The 26,336-nt window shown below is 47.9% G+C and overlaps 1 protein-coding gene across 3 annotated transcripts in view; it reads left to right on the plus strand.

The window, feature by feature from the left end:
- Positions 1-26,336, plus strand: part of SF3B3 (splicing factor 3b subunit 3) — a 53,197-nt gene that overhangs the window by 8,293 nt on the left and 18,568 nt on the right. For all 3 annotated transcript variants that reach the window (XM_039503720.1, XM_039503719.1, XM_039503718.1), the window contains exons 7-17: positions 1,150-1,287; positions 2,566-2,669; positions 8,232-8,397; positions 9,062-9,157; positions 10,257-10,329; positions 18,013-18,164; positions 18,680-18,835; positions 19,254-19,409; positions 22,889-23,032; positions 24,099-24,221; positions 25,840-25,994. In XM_039503720.1, coding sequence (XP_039359654.1) covers positions 1,150-1,287; positions 2,566-2,669; positions 8,232-8,397; positions 9,062-9,157; positions 10,257-10,329; positions 18,013-18,164; positions 18,680-18,835; positions 19,254-19,409; positions 22,889-23,032; positions 24,099-24,221; positions 25,840-25,994 — 1,463 coding nt within the window. The remainder of the gene's footprint in view (positions 1-1,149; positions 1,288-2,565; positions 2,670-8,231; positions 8,398-9,061; positions 9,158-10,256; positions 10,330-18,012; positions 18,165-18,679; positions 18,836-19,253; positions 19,410-22,888; positions 23,033-24,098; positions 24,222-25,839; positions 25,995-26,336) is intronic.

Below are 26,336 nucleotides of genomic sequence, written 5' to 3' on the forward strand. Positions count from 1 at the left end.
CTCTTACCAGGCTCTGAGATGGCAGCACTCGTAGTGTGAACCATGATTTATATGGCATGGTTGGAAATATTCACCCTAGTACATGAAGATGAATTCCACAGCTGCTCTGTTCCACCTCGTGCTGTTTCCTTTTAGAGGAGTGCATAAAAACAGCCATACTGAGTCAGACCAATGGTCCATCTAGCCCAGTATCCTGTCTTCTGACTGGCCAGTGCCAGGTGCTTCAGAGGGAATGAACAGAACAGGGCAATTATAAAGTGATCCGTCCCTTGTTATCCAGTCCCAGATTCTAGCAGTTGGAGGTTTTGGGACATCCAGAAAATGGGGTTCCATCCCTCACCACCTCAGCTAATAGCCATTGATGGACCTATCCTCCACGAACTTACTAATTCTTTTTTTGAACCCAGTTATTCTTTTGGCCTTCACAGTATCCCTGGCCACAAGATCCACAGTTTAACTGTGCGTTGTGTGAAGAAGTACTTCCTTTTGTTTGTTTTAAACCAGGGGTTCTCAAACTGGGGGTTCACGAGGTTATTACCTGAGGGGTCGCAAGCTGTCAGCCTCCACCCCAAACCCCACTTTGCCTCCATCATTTATAATGGTGGTAAATATATTCAAAAATATTTTTAATTTATTGGGGGGGTTGTACTCAGAGGCTTGCTGTGTGAAAGGGGTCACCAGGGCAAAAGTTTGAACCACTGTTTTAAACAAAGTAGGCTGTAGCTAGCTGACACTGGGTCGCATTGGGCAAATACAACCAAAGCCACACACAGAGCAGATGCCACAGGTCAGTTTTATATGGCTAGTGACCCTTTGTACCGCAATTGGTTTTGCAATGTGTGAGATTGTCCATCCGGGGGGAAAAAGGGGGTAGGAGGGAGAATACCTCACAGTTTTGGCTCTTCTGAGAACCGTCTGTCAGGAAGAATCAGCTTTCCTGAGAGCATTACGGCTGAGTCAGGAGAACACTGGGAAGGGGAATGCTGTGCACAAAACCCTTCCCACGTGCTATAGTCCCTCAAGCTTTCCCTTTTGCTGGAACCATTGACCCAGGGGAGTGTGTCCTGCCTTGCAGGGGAGTGGCTGTGCTGGAAGGTGATCTTTCCACCTCCAACATTTATAACCTCTGATCTATCTTCCCTGTGACAGAATGACTTGGATGACCCAGAGAGGGGTATGATTTTTGTCTGCTCTGCTACACACAAGACCAAATCCATGTTCTTCTTCCTGGCCCAGACGGAGCAGGGAGATATCTTCAAAATCACCCTAGAGACTGATGAAGACATGGTAGGTAGCTTGAGGGGGAAGCTACTTTTACTTCTTGAAGTATGTCCTTGAGACGCTTTCCCATCATGCTGCATTTTCCCACTGTGATGATACCTAGTTTAAAGGTATTAAACTTTCCCCTAATTCAAATGATTTTTAAGTTAGTCTCTAGCTGTTTATAGAGGCGAATGACTCTGCATCTACCCTATTAGATGACAGCTGCCATAACTTGCTCGTCACCACTCGCACAACACACAGACAGGAGGTGGCAAGACTTAGGTTGCTAGGTCACATGGGCATTTTTAAAAATGTTACCCGTGGTCCCTGCTCCAAATCGCTTATTCCAAAATGTGGCCCAGGAGATTCTACGTCATAGTTCCCTAGGACAACAGATTCCAGAGTGCAGTGATCCTTCTTGATCTGAGCTGCCATACTTGGCTGCACCTATGGATTGAATATGTGGGTGCCTGCAATCTGTTCAATTTTATGCAAACTAGGTGCAGCCAGTTGGGCAGAGTTTGGCCATCCCATGTCACACAGCTTTTTCAGCTGAGATAACACACTCTCCTTCTGAAACTGATAGGAGAAAATGGGAATTGCTTTGTGCTGCCAGTCACTGCTCCCCTGGAGATCTGTGCTGCAGAGATCCCATTTGTGGTCTCTGGGGGGGAAAAAAAAACATCTGAAATGCCACTAACCCCCATTGCCTTTAACATGACAAACCCTTCCCAGAAAGTGTCATGATAGAAGCCTGTGTTGGTTCAGCAGTTCAAGACTGGCCTCAGGCCTTTCATAGGAACCATCATGGCAACTTCAAGTCTGTCCAAACTGTAAGTGGCCATTCTAAGAGACATCTCCCCAATCCTCTGAGTGAATGATGTGGATGCCAGGTGGGGGTTGTCTCTTTCTCGGTAGGACTGCTGAACATTTTCATGTCTCTCTTGTAAGCCTTGAACTCAGATTCCCATGCAAATAGTCTCAAGAGTAAAGCAGAAAGCCTGGGTTGTGTTTACACTCAGAATGCCATCCAGTCTGAACTTGGGGAGTGAAGGCAGCTGCCCCAAGCTATCGATAAGGGAGCGCTCTTGGCTGTGCTCAGTCACTGCTCATTTCCTTCCTCGGAAGGTAACTCCAAGGCAGTCTTGTAATAAACTACAATCCCAAATGTCTGAGTTCCTGTATCTCTGAATGGGAAAGTGGGCTGCGCTCGTGTGTGTGGGCAGACATGGCCCATCTCCAGAGAGAGTCTGAACTGAGCTGGCTCACTCACCGTTACTCCTTCCTCTCCGGTGCTTTCAGGTGACAGAGATCCGACTGAAGTATTTTGATACTGTTCCTGGGGCTGCAGCCATGTGTGTGCTGAAAACAGGGTTCCTCTTTGTGGCATCTGAGTTTGGAAACCAGTGAGTAAATCATTTCATTTCCTTCATGTGCCCTGCTGAATTTTACTGTTACTCTCATTAGCATGACAGATTGCTGTGGCCATTGGTAGACTGTGTAAAAAGATGGGCTCTGCCTTAACGAGTTGATGGTCTAACTTGTCCAAGTGCATTGACCACAGTTTTTAAGCCCATTCATGTATCCTGGAGAAACTCCTCAGTATTGATGGGCTTTGTGGAAGTGCTCTTAGATTGTCAGATATTTGGGGCAGTGTGGTGCTACCCCGGGATACCCAGGATTGTGAGGCCTCTCTCTACCACCTGCCTTTAGCACCAGGGAGCCTTGTCTGTGCCTGCCAGGGGTCAGCTCCCTGACTCCACCTTCCACAGGCAACATAATCACTCTCCTCTCAGCCTACACAGACTCCACTGTCTCTCGGCAGATTAGCAATAGGCAAAGTCCAACCCCTGAGCCCTCTGCGCGTCTCCCTAGAGCAGGCCTGCACAACATATGCGGCCCGCGGAGCCTCACTGTGCAGCCCCCGGGAGGATTCTGAATCCCCCACACACAGCGCTCTGCGGGCAGCCCAGAGCCCTTTGAATCTCAGCCGCGGCCGGGAGTCAGAGGGCTCTGGGCTGCCCGCAGCAGCGGCGGGCAATCAAAGGGCTCTGGGTTGCCCGCAGCGGAGGGCAGCCCAGAGCCCTTTGATTCCCGGCCCGCGGCCGCTGATTGCCCCCTCCACGGACCCCTGCCCGAACTGCCCCCCAGGACCCGCACCCCCTATCTAACCCAGCTGCTCCTTGTCACCCGATTGCCCCCCCCCGAGACCCCTGCCCCTAACTGCCCCTTGGGACCCCAGCCCCTATCTAAGCCTCCCTTCTCCTTGTCCCCAAGTGCCCCCTCCTGAGATCCCCAACTTCCCCTCAGGACCTCACCCCACCTGTCCCCGATGAACCCTTGAGACTCCCATGCCTATCCAACTGCTGCCTGTCCCCTGACTGCCCCCTGAACCTCCGCCCCATCCAACCCCTGCTCCCTGTCCCTTGACTGCCCCCGAACTCCCTACCCCTTCTCCAACCCCCAGCCCCCTTACCGTGCCACTCAGACCAGCGTGTCTGGCTCCATGCAGCTCCAGACACGTTGTTGCCATGCTCCCCCGTGGAGCCCACAGCCCCCGCACCTGCCTTCCAGATTTGAACACCTCAAAATTCAGGAGGTCTCAAGCTCAGTTTGGGCAGCTGTTACTTCATTTCTCCCAAATCAAATATACTGATCTACTGTAACTTGCTGTAGAAAAAGTAGGTTAAAATTGAGCAAGACATGCTTATTAGGAGTGGAATTGCTATTTTCAACAGCCATTGCCTTTTTGTTTGTTTAAAAGGAAGACAGTGATATTGCATTGGCAAATTCCCCATAGAAAGAAAGAGTGGAACCAAAGAATAATAAAGGCACCTCAACTTTTCCTCATTTATGGAGGACAGTCTTACAATATGCATCCAGATATCCTCCAATCACACAAGCTGAAAATTGTTCCACTTTACTGCAGCTCTATAACCATATGGGAACTAATCCTGTCTGTGTTCTGTGCACATCCAAAATTCCTGCTGAATGACCCACCCTGGGAGCGAGTTACCAGTGACCCAGGGCTGGGGCGGCAGGAGATGGGGGCGGGGGCAGGGCTGGGGCAGCAGCGGGGGAGGGGGAGGGCACTGGTGGGGAGGAAAGGGGGAAGCCCAGCGCTGGGGCGGCAGGGGGTGTGGCTTGGGGGAGAGCCCAGGACTGGGGCAGCAGGGAGGTAAAGGGGGGAGCCCAGGGCTGGGACGGGGGGCAGCCAATTTTTTTTTGCTTGGGTCAGCAAAAAACCTAGAGCCGGCCCTGCCGGGTTCCCCCAGCCGCCGGAGCCCCGGGCCCTTTAATTGGCCCTGAGGGCTCCCAGCCACCTCTTCAGCTGGGAGCCCCTGGTTGATTTAAAATCAAGTATCACCTCCCCACCCCCAACCTTCCTTTTTGGCCCACAGCTGTTTTGGTGGGGTGCCGCTGGGGAAGGAGGGTTTGTTTCCGCAGGGCTGGGTGGCCCTGGGGCGGGGTGTTTCTGCGGGGCTGGGAGGTTTCAGCCCTCAGCTGTTTTCTTTGGAGGAATGTGGCCCTCGCCGCTTTACAAGTTGTGCAGGCCTGCCCTAGAGTGTCCAGCCACTGGACACTCATGCAGTTACCAAATCCACTGTTCCCAAAGGAACAGTACACCCCAACTTCACTTTAGACTGCTCTGCTTAATTCACAGCACTTAGATTTTGTTATAGCAAAAAGAAGGATACGTTTATTTAAGAAAGAACAGAGGTTAAGGGGGTAGAAGTATTGGAAACAATTGGTTACACATCAAATAAAATCAACGTGCATTCTGGAACCGAGAGTTAGTTAATAACCTACTTTCCTGTCTAATAAAGTTTAGCTCACACTGTGTCTTTGTCAGAGCACGTCACAGCCCTGGTTGGCTGTGATCCTCCATTCATAAGACATGCACGTTGGCAGCTTGTCCCCTTGGTGAAGGATCCAAGACATACCTTAGTACCCCCAGTTAGACCCCTAAAATCCATTGCCTTCACTCATAGACAGGAGAGACCACCCCCAACCCCCACATACACACACTGTTCTTGTTTTCCTGCAGATTTTCCTCTCTTGAGATTTTGTAATCTTGATTAGCCTGGAGGCTCAGTATGCAAATAGATTTACATTGTGAGGCATACAATTCACAGCGCCAGACACAGCGCAGGCATTTCACAGTGATGATTATGATGATGACTACTGAGCGATTGGCTTTTGGTAGACACCGTACGTGCCACCCTTTGGTGAATTAATTTGCACATACCGGGGCGGGGGGTGGGGGTCCTGTACCCCCTATGCATCCCCTCTGTACCCTCAGCCAGTTGGCAGCAAGAGATCACAGGCAGGGACTGTCCGTAGAGCACTCCGCGCCATGGGTTCCTGGACCCAGAGGGGGGTTTTGAAGGATGGATGTTGGTGCATAGGAAGTGAGAAGCTGTTCACATGCATTGCCAAGATCAAATGCCTGGGCAGACAATGAAGGGAATTGGAAGCTTGTTTAAGCAGGTGTCTGATCAGTTTAGCTTTTGCTGCTAATGGATGCTACCATCAGACACGTGTCCATCAATTAACTATTTTTGTCATTGCTCATGGTCATGAATTTTTACCTTAACTCTCTTTATTTGTGTTTAGGTTTGTCAGCTTTCTAATCGCACAAAACTGAACACCCTTTTCCTGCCCCTTCTCCGAGGCCCAATCCCCGCTCACTCCATCACCCCTCCCTCTGTCACTCACTCTCCCCCACCCTCACTCACTCGCTCATTTTCACCGGGCTGGGCAGAGAGTTGGGGTATGGTCTCTGGGGTGGGCCCGGTGATGGGGGGTTTGGAATGTAGGAGGGGGCTTTGAGCTGGGGGGTGGAGCCGAGGAGTTGGGCGTGTGCGAGGGGGCTCCAGGCTGAGGCAGGGGGTTCAGGTGTGGGAGGGAGTGTGGGCTTGGGCTGGGGGTGTGGGTTCCAAGGTGAGGCTAATAATGATGGGTTAAGGGTGTGGGAGAGGGCTCTGGGCTGGGGCAGGGAGTTGGGGTGTGGTGTGTGGGCTCCGGGAGGGAGTTTTGGTGCAGGAGAGGGCAGGGGGTTGGGGTGCAGGATCTGGGGTGGGGCGGGGGCTGGGATGCAGGTTGGGGTGCGGGCAGCGGGCTCCAGGCGGTGCTTACCTTGGGGGGCTCCCTGGAAGCAGCAACATCTCCCTCAGCTCCTAGGCATGGGGGAGGCCAGGCGGCTTGCGCAGTGCATGCACTGCCCCTGCAGCTCCCATTGACCGTGGTTCCCATCCAGTGGGAGCTGCAGAACCAGCACTCAGGGCGAGGCCAGCACGCAGAGCCCCCTGGCCGTCCCTCTGACTCCGAGCCAGAGGGACGAGTCACCACTTCCAACAGCCGCACTGAGCCAGGTTGGAGCCTGCCAGCGCCGCCAACCGGACTTGTAATGGCCCGGTCAGTGGTGCTTACCAGAGCCGCCAGGGTCCCTTTTCGTCCGGGCTTTCCACCCAAAACCAGACACCCGGCAAGCCTATTTGTTAGACCCGTGTACGCCTGTCAAAGGACCAAACCATGTGAGCTTGGAAATAGTCTCTGGTGTCGAAGAAAAACTCACTTTTTTTTTTTTTTGGCAAAAATCAAATACTTTTTTATTCTCAGTAATTACCATGGAGGAGGAGAGAGAGGAGACACAGGGTCCTGGGACAGGTCTCCTGGTAAAACAAAACAAACAAGCCTTTTATACCTTTTACAGACAATTTCTAAAAATAAACAATAATAAACACAGTAAAAACAACTTTGTTTTTTTGTTTATAACATACAAAATTATCTTAAAAGAAAAACACAAGACTGCACATTGCACTGTGCAAGTAAAATATCTCACACACAACACTCTCTCTTTTATTTATCTCTCTCTTCTCGTCACCAGGGTCACAGTTAACCTAACTCATGCTAACTAACATTCATTAAGATCTCTTCAAAACCTTGTTAATTATTTACTGGCTTCCACACTGGTATCTTTGTGGCCCACTCTCAGAAGCAAATGCGATTTTTTACCATGACTGGATGGTTTTCTTTTTCAATAACTGCACTAGTTATTCTTGCGTAGTAGAAGTGCTGTCAAGCAATTTTGTTTCATGATCTGATCAGCCTTTACAGATGTTATGACATGTAGGGGCATGTTCTCTGACGTCTTGAGTATTTAGGTTTTGTTCCTCTGTGTGGCCGATTAAAGGTTTTGTTTCAAAATTTCGTTTGCTGTAACCTCTCTTGGTCCAGTGATCCTAAGTTGCACACACAAAATACTGTGTGTTTGCACACAGTTACCAGAGTTGTATATGCAAATTTGGGGTTCGTGAGCCTGCAGTTTAGTATCTGAGTTTCCAAACATGTCTTGCAAGTTTATGGTCAGCTCCTGTAGAGCCAGCCAGCAGGTGGCGCTCTAGCCAACTAACAAAAGTCTGGCCGTTAGTTCTGATGAGCAGAGCAAAAAGAACACAAGAAACAATTCAGTCTTTCTTTATGGATGTTTTCCTTGTATGTGTGTAAAACTCACATATTTTAATATTCTAGCTTATAAGACAGGGTAGCAGGTGATTTTTGAACACCTAGAAAATAGCATTTATTCCTCCCTAAAACATGCAGACTCGGAGGCTGTTAGCCAGCGGTCTTGGTCTTCAGAGATTTCATCGTTTAGCTCTTCCTGCCATGAGACAGGAAAATCTAAGAGCCAGGAGCGGGGTGAGCACTGAGCTGTCCAGAGTCTTCTGCCAAAAGCAATGATAAAGAAGGAAGTCAGAACTGGGCAAGAGCTTTGAAAATAACCCGTAACTCCTTGCCCTTCCTCTCCCCAAGAAAACAGTCCCTCCGGGTGAGAGTTGAAATAGCCAAGTGTTCTGTGGAAACAGTGCTAGTTCTCACTGACCCTTCACCCACACTGAATGCGTGGCTGAACTGTAGCTGTCGTCTGCTCTGACTCTGCTGTTTTTCTTGCTTTGTGTCTGAAGTTACCTGTACCAGATAGCCCATCTGGGAGATGACGACGAGGAGCCGGAGTTCTCCTCTGCCATGCCCCTGGAGGAAGGAGACACTTTCTTTTTCCAGCCACGACCACTCAAGAACCTGGTATTGGTGGATGAGCTGGACAGTCTGTCTCCTATCTTGTTTTGTCAGGTATGTCATCATCTGTGAACACATGGTGTTCCGCTTTCCCCCCAACCTGCCCTCTGGAGATGCAGGGCCATTACTGATGTGTAACCACAGAAGCAGATCAGTGTATCATCCATTGTGCTGCTAAGTCAATTGGTCTTTGAGGTGCCTTACAGAAATGGAAACTCTTTTCAGGGAATCCGTTTAAAATGGAGAAAGAAAAGCACAAGTAATGATCTCATTTCAGTCTTGCTCTGGTTATTTGCCTTGGTTTTGCCGCAGTGTGACAGTACTGCAAGCACTGACAGAAAGGTGGGTTCGCTAAATCCTGAACCCTGGGAAAGGACTGACAAGGTGTAAAGCTAAACCTCAGGATACGACTGTTTGCTGAAAGGGTTATTACCATTCATCAGCAGTACATAAATACCTGGTGTTTGGAAGGGGGGTGCAATGCACCAGCCCAGTGCTCGCCCTCTAGCATGACTGTTAGACAAAGCCTTGTGTATTCTGCAGCAGACGTGTCCTAAATTTTGTGGTTCCCCAGTGCAGAAGACAGGATGTTCGGTGGCAGCGTCAGTTACGTTAAACTGTTGAAACTTTGTTCAGAAAGCAGATTACAGGGCAAACGTTTGGGGGTTTTAGTTCGTCTCCTTGTGCATGTTGTGTGACCCACTGTTCCTCTGTGCAGATAGCGGATCTGGCCAATGAAGATACACCCCAGTTATATGTGGCCTGTGGACGGGGGCCTCGGTCATCTCTGAGGGTCCTAAGGCACGGACTTGAGGTAAGAGCCCCAGAGGCAGCTTCAGAAATCCACAACAGGAATGTGGGGTTGCCCTTCTTGAACTTATGGCGGGGTGCTCACGATGGTGCTGTAGTTAAACAGTCTGTCCTTGGTGCAACTCTTGAAGGGCTTTGTTCTTTTGCCCTTTTCTGCCAAAATCCCTGTGTAAATGTAATTTCTTCTTCAGACTATACAATCAGTCCCTGTTGTCCAGTCATAAGGGTTATGGTGCTGGAGTGTTCAGGAGTGATAACCATAGGTTTTCCATTGACATACTACCCTGTAATCCCTGACTGTGATCATTTTAGGCATGTGAACAAATAGAATTAAGAGAGACAAGCTAGGTGGGGAACCAGCTTCTGCTGGTGAGAGGGAGAAGCTTTTGAGCTTTGCAGAGTTCTTTAGGTCAGAGAGGTGCTCAGAGTGTCACAGCTATATACAAAGTGGGACGGACCCTTAAGCATAAGGGGTTAATGCTTTTTGCAGGCAACTATTTAAAATGAAGTAGGCAATTAACATCTCTGCAGTCATAGGACAAAGGAGAGTTAGTGGGTTACAGAGTGTTGTAAGGCACGTTGTATGTAGCTGGGACACTCTGAGCACCTTTCTCAGAGTTGAAGAGCTCTGTGTAGCTCAAAAGTCTCTCTCACCAACAGAAGTTGGTCCAATTACCTCACCCACCTTGTGTCTCCCGTATCTTGGGACCAACACGGCTACCCTAGCATGCAAACAATGTATGGAATTGATATTCTTCCCCAGAGATTCTCTGGGTCCTTCTCTGATCCCTAACTCCCCGTCTGGTGGAACCCAGGTCACAGCCACTGTCCTTTTGGCTGAGGGTGAATGGACAAAGCTGCTCAGCCTGAGGTATCACTTAATGAGACACTTTTCTGTCTGTGTCTGGTGTGCTGAATACTTTGCCTCAACAACATTTCTAGTCCAGGGAGTGAGACTGGGAGCTGAGAACTGCCCCAGCTGCCCTGTGTAGCTGTGCAGACCATGAACCGCTAGTCACTGTAGTGCTTCAGTGTTTGACTGGGGTAAACATCTATTAATCTGAACCTGTTGTCAAAGGAACCCTGCTCTTATTTCCTATTAGGTGTCTGAAATGGCCGTCTCAGAGCTGCCTGGTAACCCCAATGCTGTTTGGACTGTGAGGAGACACATTGAAGGTACATCATCCTTCCCTCAAGCACAGACTAAACCAATCTGTATTGTCTAAGGGCACGGAAAGGGTGATAAGTAATGCTGCAGTGTGCTCTCCATAACAGCTAGCTGTTCTGCTCCAGCTGCCCTGTCTGCACAGTGCAAGGTGTGTGCAAAGACCCAGACATGCTCCATGTCTAGAAACCACCTTTGGCTTCCCCAGAATTGTTACTCTTCCCATTTCATTGGAAAGGAAGCATCCAATATGTGTGGTAGGCAGCAGCATCCATCTCCCGCGTGCTGCTCCTGGTATACATTCCCAGTAGTGAGCAGCTGGACTCAGTGCCAGGTGCAAATGAGGCCAATCTGAGTTCCAGGGGTTCTGGCTTTAATTAGCATCAATGGCAGCACACCTGCCTCGTGGTGGTGAGAGGAGTGTGGTGCACAGTTGTGTTTTACACACACTCAGTGGTAACTGCAGTAGGTTCATCTCTGTAGGCCAGTAGGAGGCATATCCAGAAAAAGGCAGATAAGAATACATCTGCCTAAGGCTTTGATTTGTAATACTTCTGCACCGCTAATCTGCAAAAGGTGGATAAAGCTTTGGGGCAGGCAGCATTTCCCAGCCAGATACCCAGCAGTGTGTGCAGGTGACCAGTGCCAAGGGAGAGCTGTATGAAAACAGCAGCACGAAGCATAGTTTTTCATTCAGCTGAAACAATGGACTCATTTTATTAAAACAGAGGAATACAACCCCCTCTTTGGGGTGAGATTAGAGCTCTTCAGAAATACCTAGGTTGCTAGCACTACCCCCTTGAAGGCCTGAAGTGAAGCTATTGCAAGTGCTGACAGACTCCCTTCTAGGTTATTTGTAGAGGATTTCACTAGCGCTGCTTACATGAGTTCTGGGTTGCAGTGCCTAGCAGAGCCAGCATGCTGGACTGGAGGCTTCACTCTGCTGCTGTGACACAGCCTCTCATGTAAGCAGCCTTAGTGAGTGGCATGTCTCTTGCATTGGGCTCAGTGTTCTTTAGGATATTCAGCTCTTGCTATGGAATTCACTTCCTGTTGGAATTGGTTCCAGTTTATTTCCCCGACTTTGGAATACAGCTTAAGTTGAGCAACATGAAAAGAACTAAGCAGGAAATGCCTGCAAGCTCCCCAGTAATAATAGGATCAAGGACAGAGCATTTCAGGTCTCCAGAGTGCTGTTGATACCGGTCTTGCTCATCCTCGGAAATTGGAAGCCAAGAAAGATTCCAGTTTGGCTACCACAAACCCTGGCTACTGGATGCTCTAGCAAATGAGGCGTCTCTAGACTGCACGAACACTCCACAGAGTAATGAATCTCTGTAGCCTCATCCTACCACATTGACTGCTCTTTAGTGCATCGTCCATGTCCGGGGCATCCAGAGGATCACGTTAGCTACTTGTCAGGAGACTATGGGTCATGGCTACGTTTACATACAATGGAGCAGAATACCACCACCCCCTCTTACTCCAGAACTGTAGCCCAGAGATACTGCAGGTCCCAGCTTACAATCATTCCTCTTGATCAATGCAAACAAGGCTGGACTCGGTGGGCTCCGTGAGCAGCATTTCTCTTTTAAAGATGAGGGCAGCCACATTTGAGCACAATTGTTCATTCAACAGTCTATAAAACTGATCCCCAAATTGTAGCAATTTGTCTTTTCAGCTAGTTTTACTGGGTTTAACCAAAGAGAACGCAGCACCCTTTAAAATGTGCATCTCCTCTTGAAACTGTACAGAGGTGTCGCTGTCTGAGGGCTTTCGGTTTGTCTGTCATGCCTGTTATCTGGCTCTGACCAGGTACCAAATTGAATCTCTCTGCCACAACATGCACATGCTGAGAGGTTTCTGCAAGCACATACTGGTTTGCAGCCTTCAAGGCAAATACTAACCCTGGCTGGTACGTGGTGATACACACTACCAATACCAAGCCTCTTTTTCTCTTCCACAGGTGGCTGGTGGTGGAGGTGCTGATCACCACAGGTGTGTACCTACTGCTAGGGGCTACTGTGCTGTCTCGCAGGTTACCCAGAGAGAAATGCAGTCTTGAGGCTACTTTTATGCTGAGCTTCACAGTAAATGAATTCCAGAAGTATTTGTACAGTTGGAAATCTTTATATTTGTACTGTCTGCCCCAAACCTTCATTGTATGGCTGGGGATCAGAAAGCAGCTCTTTGAATCCCCGTCCCCTCCCATGATCCTTTGGGAACAATAGTGAGTGTAACTCTAAAACCTTTGTCAGCTTTCACTAAATCTAAACCAAGATATTGCTAGCTAAGCATTCCTATAATTGCAGTAGGTGGGCTTTCCCCTTGGATTTGCTTCCAAACTGACCATGCAAAACCCCAAGAAGAGGCCAGTGAAAGATGTGCACGTTGAGTGTGTATATTTAGAGACTGCTTTGACACAGGAGTTGCCATGTAAATAAGGGAGTGTATCTATGTATTTGAATGGCAAGATAGACCTGAGGCAAACTGGACACTCCTTTTTAACTTAATCAATATGAAGCTCCAGGGATTCAGAGAACAAGGTAGCCTTTAATTCCTACCACAGAAATATCCCTGAGCTCTAACCTGTGAGTGGGGCTTCCCAGGGAAATGTGGTATCTTGGGACTTGATCCCAGAGTCTCCATGAAATTGCATGTTCTCCGGGGCTTCCTTTTTACTACTGTTCCATCTGCACCTCCTAAAAATCGGCATACTGCTGTGCTGCGTTGTAGTGCTCATCCATTCACATGCTCACTGATCCTCCCACTTCGTTCTAGCATTTATACAGTGTAAACCGAGCTTTGTGGCAGTATATAGAAGTTAGATTAAAGGCACAGATTGGTTTTGTAGGAAGGAATTTTAATACACAAACTCAAATAGAAGGTTTTATTAATAACATATAAGATCGTAGTATAAAGTACTGTGCCTAAAATCTGCCATTTTTTATAAGTTGTCATGACAGATTCGTGAAGCTATTTTTCTCTGTTTACTAGTCCTCTTTGTTGAAAGGAGGTAACTGAGATGATTATAGCAGTAGAAAGCATCTCTGACATTTTATGTCTGCATGCAGAATAATACATCTCCAGTTAAAACTCCAGACAATAGAATTTTCTGACATTTTCTATGTTAAATAGAAAGTTTTCTTATCGGGAGAAAAACCAGCCCTCTGTTCTAATACTGTATTGTTCAGTGTGCCTCAGACACCCAGTTCTAGTTAACTACTGTAAATTCTAAAGCAAAATTGTGTCAGCTGGAATCCTGATGAATGCATTTTATTCATTTATTTCATGCTGCTAAATCATGCCCTTTATTTCAAAGTTTCCAATGGAGGAAGAATAAACCTCCATACAAAAGTTCAGGCAAAAACATTTTGGCTGTAATGGAACATGAATTCATTGAACACTCCAGTATAATGTGAGATTGTAGTTACTTCATCAAATTATAGAGTAAATAAGTTCCCAGAAAAATCTTTAATTAAGTAATAATGATCAAACAGGAATTTGATTTCAAACAGGACTCTCTTTCAGCTGTTGCTTTCAAATGGGAGCAGAGTTCTTTCTGTCTTATAGACTCATAGACTTTAAGGTCAGAAGGGACCATTATGATCATCTAGTCTGACCTGCACACTGCAGGCCACAGAATCCCACCCATCCACTTCTATAACAAACCCCTAGCCTATGTCTGAGTTATTGAAGTCCCCAAATTGCGGTTTGAAGACCTCAAGCTGCAGAGAATCCTCCAGAAAGTGACCCGTGCCCCATGCTGCAGAGGAAGGCGAAAAACCTCCAGGGCCTCTGCCAATCTGCCCTGGAGGAAAATTCCTTCCCAATCCCAAATATGGCGATCAGTTAAACCCTGAGCATGTGGGCAAGACTCACCAGCCAGCACCCAGGAAAGAATTCTTTGTAGTAACTCAGATCCCAACCCATCTAGCATCCCATCACAGACCACTGGGGATACTTACCTGCTGATAATCAAAGATCAATTGCCAAATTAATTGCCAAAATTAGGCTATCCCATCATACCATCCCCTCCATAAATTTATCAAGCTTAGTCTTAAAGCCAGATATGTCTTTTGCCCCCACTACTCCCCTTGGAAGGTTTGCTCCTAATCACACAGCTGCTGGGAGATAGTCATGTGTCTCATTGGTAGCCCCCTTGCAAAAGGCAACAGCCCTGGAGATGGCTAAAAAAGGTGACAGGGATTTTCAAAATTTGCTCTTGAAAATGCATGTTTCAGTTTATCCTTTAACAGTGTTTGTATAGATCAGTAACTATTCAGCAGTCTGAATGATGGCTGGCTGCTGGAACTTCCTTTGAAGGAAGTTGGTCTAGGTTTCCAGTGATTAAGAATGAATAAAGCTTTCAGGTGATGGTGTCCACTCTAGTGGAAGTAACCAGCGTATACTAACAAGGGTTCTGTAAAACCAGTAACATCTACTTTTAAAGCTCACAAGACAAACACACAGTAACAGTGCTATTATTAGACCATTGCATACCCGAACAGGATTTCAATCTTTTAATTGCTATTCACTGTCAGAGAATTCCATCCTCAGGGTCTGGCCCTGCGATGTGATCTATCCCAGTGGGGACTTACACACACGGAGCCTCCCTGAAGGCAGTGGAGCTCTGCAGGGGTCCACCTCCATGAGTCACATTGCAGGGTCAGAGCCGTAGTCACCTCATAGACTAGTACTTGATGTTACTAATCTTGCATCCCAAGATGGGATGGCTTTAGTTCTATTAAGACCTTCAGTATGGTGATCACAAAACTGTGGTCTCTGTGCCGGGTATTAGTCAGTAAAATGTGCATATTTTAAGCTGTATGTAAGAGACTTTTCTCTCCCAAGTGCAATACAACAGGTTTGGCAACACCTTTCTGTCCGAACAGATGGGGGAGAAGAGTGACCACTTGCTGAACCATTTCAACTAACCCAGTTGGGCCTTCAAAAATAACATGTGGCCTCGCTGTAGATTGACAGCATGTTCGGGACTGGCCCCTGGAAGCCACTGCCCAGCATTTGCTGGCATCCTGAATTAAATCTAAGAACGGCAGAGCTTCCTGTATTTTATTGCATGTTTAAGAATTGACCTGCTACTTATCCATCTCCCGTTCACGTGCTAATCATGGGAAATACTGTTCAATGGATAAAGATCAGGACAGAGAGAAAACTCTCTTGGCCCTCTTGAAGTGTTCTTGTGTCATACTGTGATAAATAGGTCTGTAAACACTTCGCAGTGTGCTGAGCAAAACAGATTTTTCATATGTAAGAAATGGCACTTACTGCCAGCAGTGTCAGCCCTCTAGAGGAGTTGAGTTGTTTATCTGGGACAGTCTGGTTTCTACATCAAAGCTCCTGGCTCCATTTCCCTGGTGGGATTGATGAGGTTTATATTTATCCAGCTGTTTTTCATTTTAGGAAGATTTCCTGTTTTATTTAATACATTTGTTTAAAAACTTCCTTGTCATGGTTAGTTTCCTACCATGACAAGTGCTGGGAGAGGCTGGGACTGGAGCAGATGGAGCTTCCTCTTCTCCGCATCCAAACCTCCTGCCTGCACTCCCATGCTTTTTCTTGTGAGTCCTACTAGCAGAGGCTGGGAATGGTGTAGCTCCTCCGCCTCCAAAGTGCTGTCCCTGCAGCTCCACCCAGTGGGAGAGGCTGGCAGTGAAGGCTAAATGCAACATTCCTACCATGTTCTAGTGAGAGTAGAGGCAGGTGTTTATCGAGAGCCCCTAACAGCCACCACTCATTCACCCATAGAGCTCATAAAGATGGCTACATAAATGTAAGGTTGTTTAGCAACTCCTGGACTAGGCTGGAGCTAGGGGTAGGGCCTCCAAGACAATACTCTTCTGACATTGTCTATATTGTAACTTCCCTTTGCATTAATACTAAATAACTCCATCCACCCAAGTTCATTAGAAGCCCTTATTCATCCTAGTGAAGTCAACAGAATTGCTTGGGTGCGTAAAGGTCTCTAGGATGGGGCCACTGAAGCTGAGTCTTTCCAGTGCCTTCAGTGGGAGTTGCATTGGGCCCTTAAATTTCCAGAGTTGAGTGGAGCAAGCATAGACTTCAAGGTTTCTGCCTCTCTTCTTATCAGTTAAAGGGCAGCTATAGTTGGTACTGTCGTCTAGAACCCAGCATATCACAAATTGACTTTGTGTTCTGAGCCATCACCTGTATCCAGTGATGAGCTGCCAAAATATTAACAACCGGTTCCCTCCTCCCCCCCTCCCCCCCCCGCGGGGGGGTCGTGCCCCATCCAACCCCTCATGTTCCTTGACACACACCCCCCAGGACCCTGACCCATCCCCCCCTTCCCTGTCCCCTGACTGCCCCTTGCCACCCACCCAACCCCACCTCTCATTCTCGATGGCCCCCCAGGACCCCTACCCCATCCAACCACCCCTTCTCTCTGTCCCTGAGTGCCCCCACCACCTCATCCAACCCTGCTCTTTCCTGACTGCTCCCCGGGACCCTTGCCCCCATTCATTCACCCTGTTCCCTGCCCTCTAACCGCCCTGACCCCTATCCACCCCCCCACAACCCACTCCCTCCCTTACCACACTGCCTGGGGCCGGGACCGGGTCCACTCCGCCAGGACCACGACCGACACTGCGGGGCCCAACTCCCCAAGCCCAGTGGGACCAGAGCAGGCACTGCTCGGCCGGAGTCGCGGGACCCGACTCCCCGGGCCGGCACCGGGGCCAGAGCCGCTCAGCCGGAACCGCGGGACCCGACTCCCCGGGCCGGAACTGCGGGACCCGACTCCCCGGGCCGGAACTGCGGGACCCGACTCCCCGGGCCGGGGCCGCTCAGCCGGCACCGGGGCCCGACTCCCCGGGCCGGCACCGGGGCCGGAGCCGCTCGGCCGGAACCAGGGGGCCCGACTCCCCAGGCCGGGGCCGGAGCCGCTCGGCCGGAACTGCGGGACCTGATGCCCTGGGCCGGGTCGGGCTGGAGCCGCTCGGCCGGCAGCGGGGCTGGAGCCGTGGGGCCCGACTCCCCGGGCCGGAGCCGGTGCCGCGGGTCCCGAGCTGGGCAGTGTCGGAGCCGCTCAGCCGGGACCAGACCGAGCCAGGGGTGCTTGGCCGGGACCGGGCTGGAGAGCTTGGCCGGGGCCAGGGGGAGCCGCTCAAAGTGGAGCTGGACTGGGCCACGCGCGCCGTCCGCCCCGCCCGGCTTACCTGCCTGCTCCTCGTTTCAGGCTTCCCGCGAACATCTGATTCGCGGGAAGCAGGGGAGGGGGAGGAGAAGGAGGGCGGAGCGTTCAGGGGAGAGGGGGAGGTGAGCTGGGGCTGCGGGCCGGGTGGACAGCTGCCCGAGCTTTGTTAAATTTAAAAACTTTTTAGAACCTGGTTGTCCTGGAACAACCGGTTCTAAAAAGGCTTCTAAATTTCACAATCGGTTTGCGCGAACTGCTGCGAACCGGCTGGAGCTCACCACTGCCTGTATCACTGGCTACATCTTGAACCTTAGAGGGTCTGAGGTACAGTGCTGGCTAATTCTCTTCTGTGGTGTTTCCTGAAAGGAATTTCTGCATACTGCTGCTAGTGGATGAAGGAACTACTGTTGGAATATTTTTGAGGAATAACTGTTAGTCATTTGACAGTCTCCTCACTTTTGTTTAGAGACTTTGTATCTAATCAGCAGCCCTTTTCCCTCTCTGTCTTCCTGACCAGATGAATTTGATGCCTATATTATCGTGTCCTTCGTAAATGCCACGCTGGTGCTGTCTATCGGAGAGACTGTAGAGGAAGTGACTGACTCTGGATTCCTGGGTACCACCCCCACTTTGTCCTGTTCCTTGTTGGGGGATGATGCTTTGGTACAGGTAAGGTTACCCTCAGATATCCTGTCCACCTGTATCTGCCATTCTCTACTTGGTTCAGGGCCATGGCTTCTTCGCTGCTCCTGATGTCCATGCTGAAAAGGCTCTGCCAGAAGTTCCACAAGCTCGGCCAGTGTGGGCTTCTGGGAACATGACCCTGTTATCCAGGCTTCTCTCCCTGTTTGCCAGTAAGGTTGGACCTACTGGAATCTGTTGTCCCCACTTCCTCCAGAGCTGGTTAAAACTCAGGAGTGACAGGCTCCCAGTCCTGTGCCCACAGAGGTTTTCAGAGAGTCCCTGCCATGAGCCCATTGGAGAGTAGTCTCCAGCTTGTCGGTTGTTTTGTTGTACAAGTCTGCGTATTATGTAGTCAATAGGTCAAGAATTGCCTAGAATGGTCTCTGGTACTGGTCACTGTCAGGAGCCACTGGAGCTCGTGTGTCAGAAAAACAAGGGATCTGGGTCCCATAATGGGTGGATAAGTTGTATTTTATTTCTGTTTTATTTTTCTGCTTTAGGTTTATCCAGATGGCATCCGGCACATCCGAGCAGACAAAAGGGTTAATGAATGGAAGACGCCAGGAAAGAAAACCATCGTAAAGTGTGCTGTGAACCAGAGACAAGTGGTGATAGCACTGACTGGAGGAGAATTAGTCTACTTTGAGATGGACCCAGTATGTGGATTTAAAACTGCAGAGAGTTTTGACGTAGGGACCAGAAGTTGGGTTACAGCCTCACTGAGGATGGAACCTCTGATGTCCTCAGAATAGGATTCAGTAGGGAAGTGGCCTTTTAGACTGGGGCCTGGGCGGGACCCTAGAATGTCATTGGATGAGATAATACAAATGGACAAATCTTCAAAGGCTTGTTTTGGATGGAGCAACCCAACCTCCCAAGTCCAGAGCTCAGGCTGGAAATGATGTGCTTTCTCTTAGTTCTATTGTGTGTTCTGGTGCTTCCAATGTTATGTGAACTAAATTTGAAATCCAGAGCCTTGGCTTTGAGCAATGGTTGAAGGTTGAGGTGGGTGGTTGTGTCTGACCCAGTTTGCCCATCCCCTAGTTGATAATCCCTTTGTGCCTTTCTTCTCAGTCAGGACAACTGAATGAATACACGGAGAGGAAGGAGATGTCAGCCGATGTGGTGTGCATGAGCTTGGCCAACGTTCCTCCTGGGGAGCAGCGTTCCCGCTTCCTTGCTGTCGGGTTGGTGGACAACACTGTCAGAATTATTTCCCTTGACCCTTCGGTGAGCACATCTTGAGATTTTGCTTTTTCCTTTGTGCTTGTTCTTTGCTCTTTGCAACTGGTCTGAAGTCTTCAGACACTTTCGCTTTTGAGCTCTTGTAGAGTCTTAAGGCCAGAAAGGACCATTGTGATCATCTAGTCTGGCCTCATGTAGTATCCAGGCCAGAGAACTTTTCCAAAATAATTCCTAGAGCAGATGTTTTAGAAGAACATCCAGCTTTGTTTGCTTCCTGTGCTGCCATGTCCTTATTACATGAATGCTAACACATGTCTGTTTGCCCTTGCTGGGAAGTACACCTCCCAGCTGCACTGCTGTTGCCCACCCTAGCTATGAGGGCAAAACTTGTGGCGTGCTTTTAGGGAAGACTCCTCACTTTGGGCCTGATTCTCAAGCCACTCCACCCAAAGAGCTGCTGTTGAATCTAGTGGGAGCAGCTACAGAATGGAGCTCAGGGTTGGATGTTTGGGGAGTTTGCTTCTGCTTTTGGGGTTCTTTGGGAAAGTTGCCCATCAGTGGTACGGCACCTACACGCTGCAGACATAGAAGTCTGTAAAATTAAAGTCTGTCATTCTTTGCTACTGCACCCTTGTAATTAGAACAGTCTGTTTCTTCAGCTAAACATAGTGCAGCCTGTGAACGCTCTTCCTATGAGTTCCAGAATTCCAGGAAAGTTTGATGGTCCAATCCAAACCAGAATTTTTAGCCAGTGGTGGGGAATGAGCAAAATTAAGTGCGTTTTGTCCCCCTGCTGAATCCAGACTGAGTGCAGTCTTTGATTTTGAACCCTTGGTAGACTCCCCCATCACAGCTACCCCTTGATGTCCACAATCAGTAGGGTCTAAAGCAGGGGTGGCCAGCCTGCGGCTCCGGAGCCACATGAGGCTCTTCAGAAGTTAATATGCGGCTCCTTGTATAGGCACCGACTCGGGGCTGGAGCTACAGGCGCCAACTTTCCAATGTGCCGGGGGGTGCTCACTGCTCAACCCCTGGCTCTGCCATAGGCCCTTCCCCACTCCACCCCTTCCCACCCCCTCTGAGCCTACCATGCCCCACCCCCCAAGCCTCCTGCATGCCACAAAACAGCTGATTGGAAGGTGAGGGGAGAGGCGCTGATTGGCAGGGCTGCCAGTGGGTGGGAGGCACTGGGAGCGGGGGGGAGCTGATGGAGGGCTACTGACATATTACTGTGGCTCTTGGGCAGTGTACATTGGTAAATCCTGGCTCCTTTTCAGGCTCAGGTTGGCCACCCCTGGTCTAAAAGCATAGGAGGCTACACCCTGCCTCCATCATAAACTGTCTCAGTTTCCAGTAGGCACAGACTTTGGTTTCTCAAGCATGGTTGCTGATGGTTGCCGTGCAGACTTCTACTCATCCATTTACCTGAGGCAAAGAAAGCCTTTTTTAATGGCTAGTCAAAATAGGCTTGGTTTGCATCATCCTTTTCATGGTAAATATTAGAGCTGTCAATCGCAGTTAACTCATGAGATTAACTCAAAAAGATTAATAGCGATTAATTGCAGTTTTAATTGCACTGCTAAACAGAATACCAACTGAAATTGATTAAATGTTTTTGGGTGTTCTGTATGTTCAAATATATTGATTTCAATTACAACACAGAATACAAAGTGTATTTTATATTATTTTTTATTACAATTATTTGCACTGTAAAAGTGAAAAACAAAAGATAGTATTTTTCAGTTCACCTCATACAAGTACTATAGTGTGATCTCTTTATCATGAAAGTGCAACTTACCAATGTAGAATTTTTTTTGTTACATAACTGCACTCAAAAACAAAACAATGTAAAACTTTAGAGCCTACAAGTCCACTCAGTCCTACTTCTTGTTCAGCCAATCGCTAAGACAAACAAGTTTGTTTACATTTGCAGTAGATAATGCTGCCTGCTTCTTATTTACAGTGTCACCTGAACATGAGAACAGGCGTTCACATGGCACTTTTGTAGCAGGCATTGCAAGGTATTTACATGCCAGATATGGTAAACATTCATATGCCCCTTCATGCTTCAACCATCATTCCAGAGGACATGCTTCCACGCTGATGATGCTTGTTAAAAAAAATCAAGCATTAATGAAATTTGTGAATGAACTCCTTGGGGGAGAATTGTGTCTCTCCAGCTTTGTGTTACCTGCATTCTGCCATATATTTCATTTTATGAAAGTCTCAGATGATGGCCCAGCACATGTTCTTTTCAAGAACACTTTTACTGCAGATTTGACAAAATACAAAGAAGGTACCAATGTGAGATTTCTCATGATAGCTACAGCACTCAACTCAAGGTTTAAGAATCTGAAGTGCCTTTCAAAATCTGAGAGGGACGAGATGTGGAGCATGCTTTCAGATGTCTTAAAAGAGCAACACTCTGATGCAGAAACTACAGAATGGGAGCCGCCACCACCAAAAAAAAAAAATATATATCAACCTTCTGCTGGTGGCATCTGACTCAGATGATGAAAATGAACGTGCATTGATCCACACTGCTTTGGATCATTGTCGAACAGAACCCATCATCAGCATGGAAGCATGTCCTTTGGAATGATGGTTAACCGATGAAGGGACATACGAATATTTAGTGTGTCTGGCACGTAAATATCTTGCGACCAAGCTACAACGATGCCATGTGAATGCCTGTTCTCACTTTCAGGTAACATTGTAAACAAGAAGGGGGCAGCAGTATCTCCCGTAAATGTAAACAAACTTGTTTGTCAGTGCGATTGGCTGAACAAGAAATAGGACTGAGTGAACTTGTAGGTGCTAAAGTTTTACATTGTTTTGGTTTTGAGTGCAGTTATTTTTGTGTATAATTCTACATTTGTAAGTTCAACTTTCATGACAGAGATTTCACTACAGTACCTCTTTGAGATAAATTGAAAAATACTGGTTCTTTTGTTTTTTTGCAGTGCAAATATTTGTAATCACAACTAAATTTGAAGTGAGCACTGTGCACTTTGTATTCTGTGTGGTAATTTAAATCCATATATTTGAAAATGTAGAAGACATCCAAAAATATGTAAATAAATGATATTCTATTATTGTTTAACAGCACTGTTATTGTTTAACAGCACTATATTCTATTATTGTTTAACAGCACTGTTATTGTTTAACAGCACTAGTAAATATTAGACCCATAGATTTTGTGCCTGAACTGGCTGCTAACTTTTTCTGACACTTCTGACTGCTTATGTTAGGCCACCAGCCTCTCGCTAGAGTGCCCAGCAGTTAAGTTCAGGACCACTAGCCATTGTGCCAGGCTGCTCATCATTTGGGGAAAGCCAAGAGGTGAGGCAGATGGATCCAAAACTCTTGTGCACTAGGAAGCCATAAATAATTCTCTTAGGGTTTCCTATGTGAATTGAACACTGTTCTTTACAAATTTTGAAGGGTGACCTTTAGGCTCCTTAGATAGAAAGCTGGATCTCTTGTGGTAATTGCATGTTAGTGTCTCTTTCTGTCTCTTACAGGATTGCTTACAACCCTTGAGTATGCAGGCCCTCCCTGCACAGCCAGAATCACTGTGTATCGTGGAGATGGGTGGGGCAGAAAAACAGGATGAGCTGGGCGAGAGGGGCTCCATTGGCTTCCTGTACTTGAACATTGGATTACAGGTGAGGCGTACTTGCCTGGTTCCTACAAGCCCTTCTGAGAGACATTCAGCCTGAAAGACTTTATTAAATGCTTATTATATTGTCCACTGCAGCAGCGTGAGACATTCCATGTGGACATCCCTGTCGGGATATAACGGTCTTGAGTCATGCCGTGAATTCCCCTTAGTATATGGGCCTGTCTGGAATTCCCCATTTGCTCCAGCTGTTAAGCAGGTCCCCATATGTAGTTAGATTTTAGGTGAATATCCTCACTGATGAAAAGAAAGCAAATCCTTTGAGACGTTGCCCAGCGCTAATCATGCATTTTTGTGTTTTGGCTCCCTTTTGAAAAGAGGATGATTATAAACAAACTATTCTCTCTATGAACTGTTTTTGGGCAGCTGTGCAGAGAGCCCCTTGAGGGCAGAGCCCGGGTGCAGCATGCATGCGACCCCAGGGTCTGCTCCAGTAATCTCCCTGGTGTCCAGTCTTTTGCACGAGCGGTGCTAGGTGATCCTGTGATAGAAATGTTGTTTTGGTAAGTCCTAGGTAGGGTAAAAATAACCAGGCTCTTCCAAATCGTCTAGCCCAGGATCTTTACTTGAGCATCTTGTTTGTTGCCAGCCTGTGAACTCTTTGATCATTAGGGAGGAGGGTTTGGGTGAGAGGAACTGTAAGGCGCTGCACTTGGAATCTGGGGTCAGTGACCGTTTCTACCATAGACTTCCCTTGGGAGGGATAGCTGTGGGGAGGGATAGCTCAGTGGTTTGAGCATTGGCCTGCTAAACCCAGGGTTGTGAGTTCAATCCTTGAGGGGGCCATTTAGGGAACCAGCATAAAAAACCTGAGGATTTGTCCTGTGTTGAGCAGGGGTTTGGACTAGATGACCCCCGGAGGTCCCTTCCAACCCTGATATTCTATGATTTAGGGAAAGTCGCTTTGTGCCTCAGTTCTTAAAAAAAGAAAGAGAAAAAAAGACTAATTAGTTAAAAACTGCATCTTCTCTCATTAAGTATAACTGCCTCAGCCAGTATTCTGTCTCTGTGATCATGAGCCAAGTGAGTTTTCTCTCTCGCCTAAATAAAAGAATGGTGTGCTGCTGCGAACTGTCCTGGATCCAGTCACTGGAGATCTTTCTGATACCAGAACCAGGTACCTTGGCTCACGCCCCGTGAAACTCTTCAGGGTCCGAATGCAAGGCCAAGAGGCGGTAAGTAAAGCAAGATGTCACGGTGTAGTGTCAATATTTGTCACTGCAAGTGTGCCAGCTTCCCTCATTGGTGGGAAGGGTGGAGAACAAACCTCTGCTGCACAACAGGACCAGCTTACTGTAAAGGAAAGAGCCGGGTGGCTTCAATCTGGAGCTGCTTGGGACATAGCTTGTGCTCGACATAAGCACCCTGGTTTATGTCAGTCTTGCTTTGTTTCTTAAGATATGATGCACTGCAATGCTTGTCTGACTCCTCGTCCATCTACTGCCCTCTGTGCTGTGACTGTGCTGACCTGCAGGCCACTCCTCTGCTGTATTTGTAGAAGCTCTAAGCAGATTCTGTTAGGCACTTTCAGTGTCTCTTAGCTGACCTCTCCTGCACAGACAGGAAGGCTGAAAGCTCTGCATGAGCATCCACGCAGTCTCTGGCTGCCTGATGTGTAGTGGCATTTATTTTGCTTTGGCCCAAAGCTGATTATGTCTATGTTAAGAGGGCTGGAGGTGTTTAGCCAGGGGCTAGTCAGCTGCCTAGTCATCTGTGGCTGAAGCAAAATATTTGCTGGATTTTGAGTTGAGGATCCAGTCCTTTAGAATCGTATTTGCAGCCCTTCTGTTGTGGCACTGGGGAAAGCAGCCACCCCTGGATTCACCTGTTTTTGGATCACACCTCCTGGGTTGAGAAGTGCTGGGTGGCCAGTGTAGGGGACTGGATATGGGGGGTCTGGATTCTGCTCTAGGTTGTGGTACATTGGGTAAGTCTCATCTTGCTGTACACAGTCCCCTCCTTTGTTAAATGGAGATAACGTGTATTATGGAGGATTTGAGGCTTAATTCATTAATACCTGTAAAGCTCTTTTAGATCCGTGAAAGAAAGGTGTTAAAATAGAGTCATGCATTTTCCATTTAGAGGCCAAACTATTGCATTCCCCTCTGCACTGAGATCAAGTGACGCCCCCTTAGTCTAATGTACATTATTTAGTATAACGCTGTCTGGCTGCCCAGCCACGAACATGGCCATCTCCAAATCATTTTAACTAATAAAGGATTATTTATATCTCAATTAGGAGTTTTAAGTCTAATTTACTTTGTACTGTTTGTGACATTTGTTTGTTTTCTGCATTCCTCTTAGGTTGACTGCAAATACACTCGTTAGCTCCATTTATGTTTCTAATCAGTGTCACTTTTCGTGCACTAGCACAATACTGCAATATTCAGGCTGCAACATGACAGGGAATGTTTGTTTAAAGAAACCTACTTCCTTTGAAAAACAAAGTTGTTTAAAAAGAAAAGCCACATACGCATTTCTGTTGATATTGGCTTTTGTAGAGAAAATTGGATTTTCCAAAACTCAGTTTGGGACCAGGTTGCCATGACACCGTTCTTGTAATCAGTGTTGTGTGAACCATGAGGGTGCTCCCATGGAAGTTGCTCCTTAGAGGGGGAGTGGTTTTGAAGTCAGTCTCTGGGCAGAGTGAAATTATGCCCACAGTGATTGATTAGATTTTCCAGTGACTAAGAGTGTAATTGCTGGAATGTGCACGCTCTGTTTAATGCTGCCGGGAGTTAACTTGCCCTCAAGTCCAGATTGGTGAATTTGCTGTCTCTCGTCCTTCCCCAGGTGCTGGCCATGTCCAGTCGCTCATGGCTGAGTTATTCTTATCAGTCCCGCTTTCATCTAACCCCCCTGTCCTATGAGACTCTAGAGTTTGCATCTGGCTTTGCGTCCGAGCAGTGTCCAGAGGGCATTGTTGCTATCTCCACAAACACATTGAGGTAAGGTTGATGAAACTCTCATGCTTCTGAACCAGGGGCACTGGTAGCTCTCAGGAGGGAGGAGAGGGCCGTAGAGACATTTCAGTTTGTTGGGGTCTCCTGGTATGATGCCTGGATAAAGAAAGTTTTTAACATCACCTGCCTCTCCCTGAGACCGCTCTTTCACTGCAGACATATTTGTTCATATTCAACATCTGGCAGTTTTGCACCAAGCTAATTTATAGTGTTTGGGAGAATTTGCAGTAAATATCCCAGCTCGCTGGGCTCAAAAGATCTTTGAGCTTTGTCCCCCACTGGGAAATGGTCAGGCACCTTTGAGCACAAGCCAGTTGGATGCACAGT

The sequence above is a fragment of the Mauremys reevesii genome, linkage group 16 (assembly GCF_016161935.1).
Source record: "Mauremys reevesii isolate NIE-2019 linkage group 16, ASM1616193v1, whole genome shotgun sequence".
NCBI classification, from domain to species: domain Eukaryota; kingdom Metazoa; phylum Chordata; order Testudines; family Geoemydidae; genus Mauremys; species Mauremys reevesii.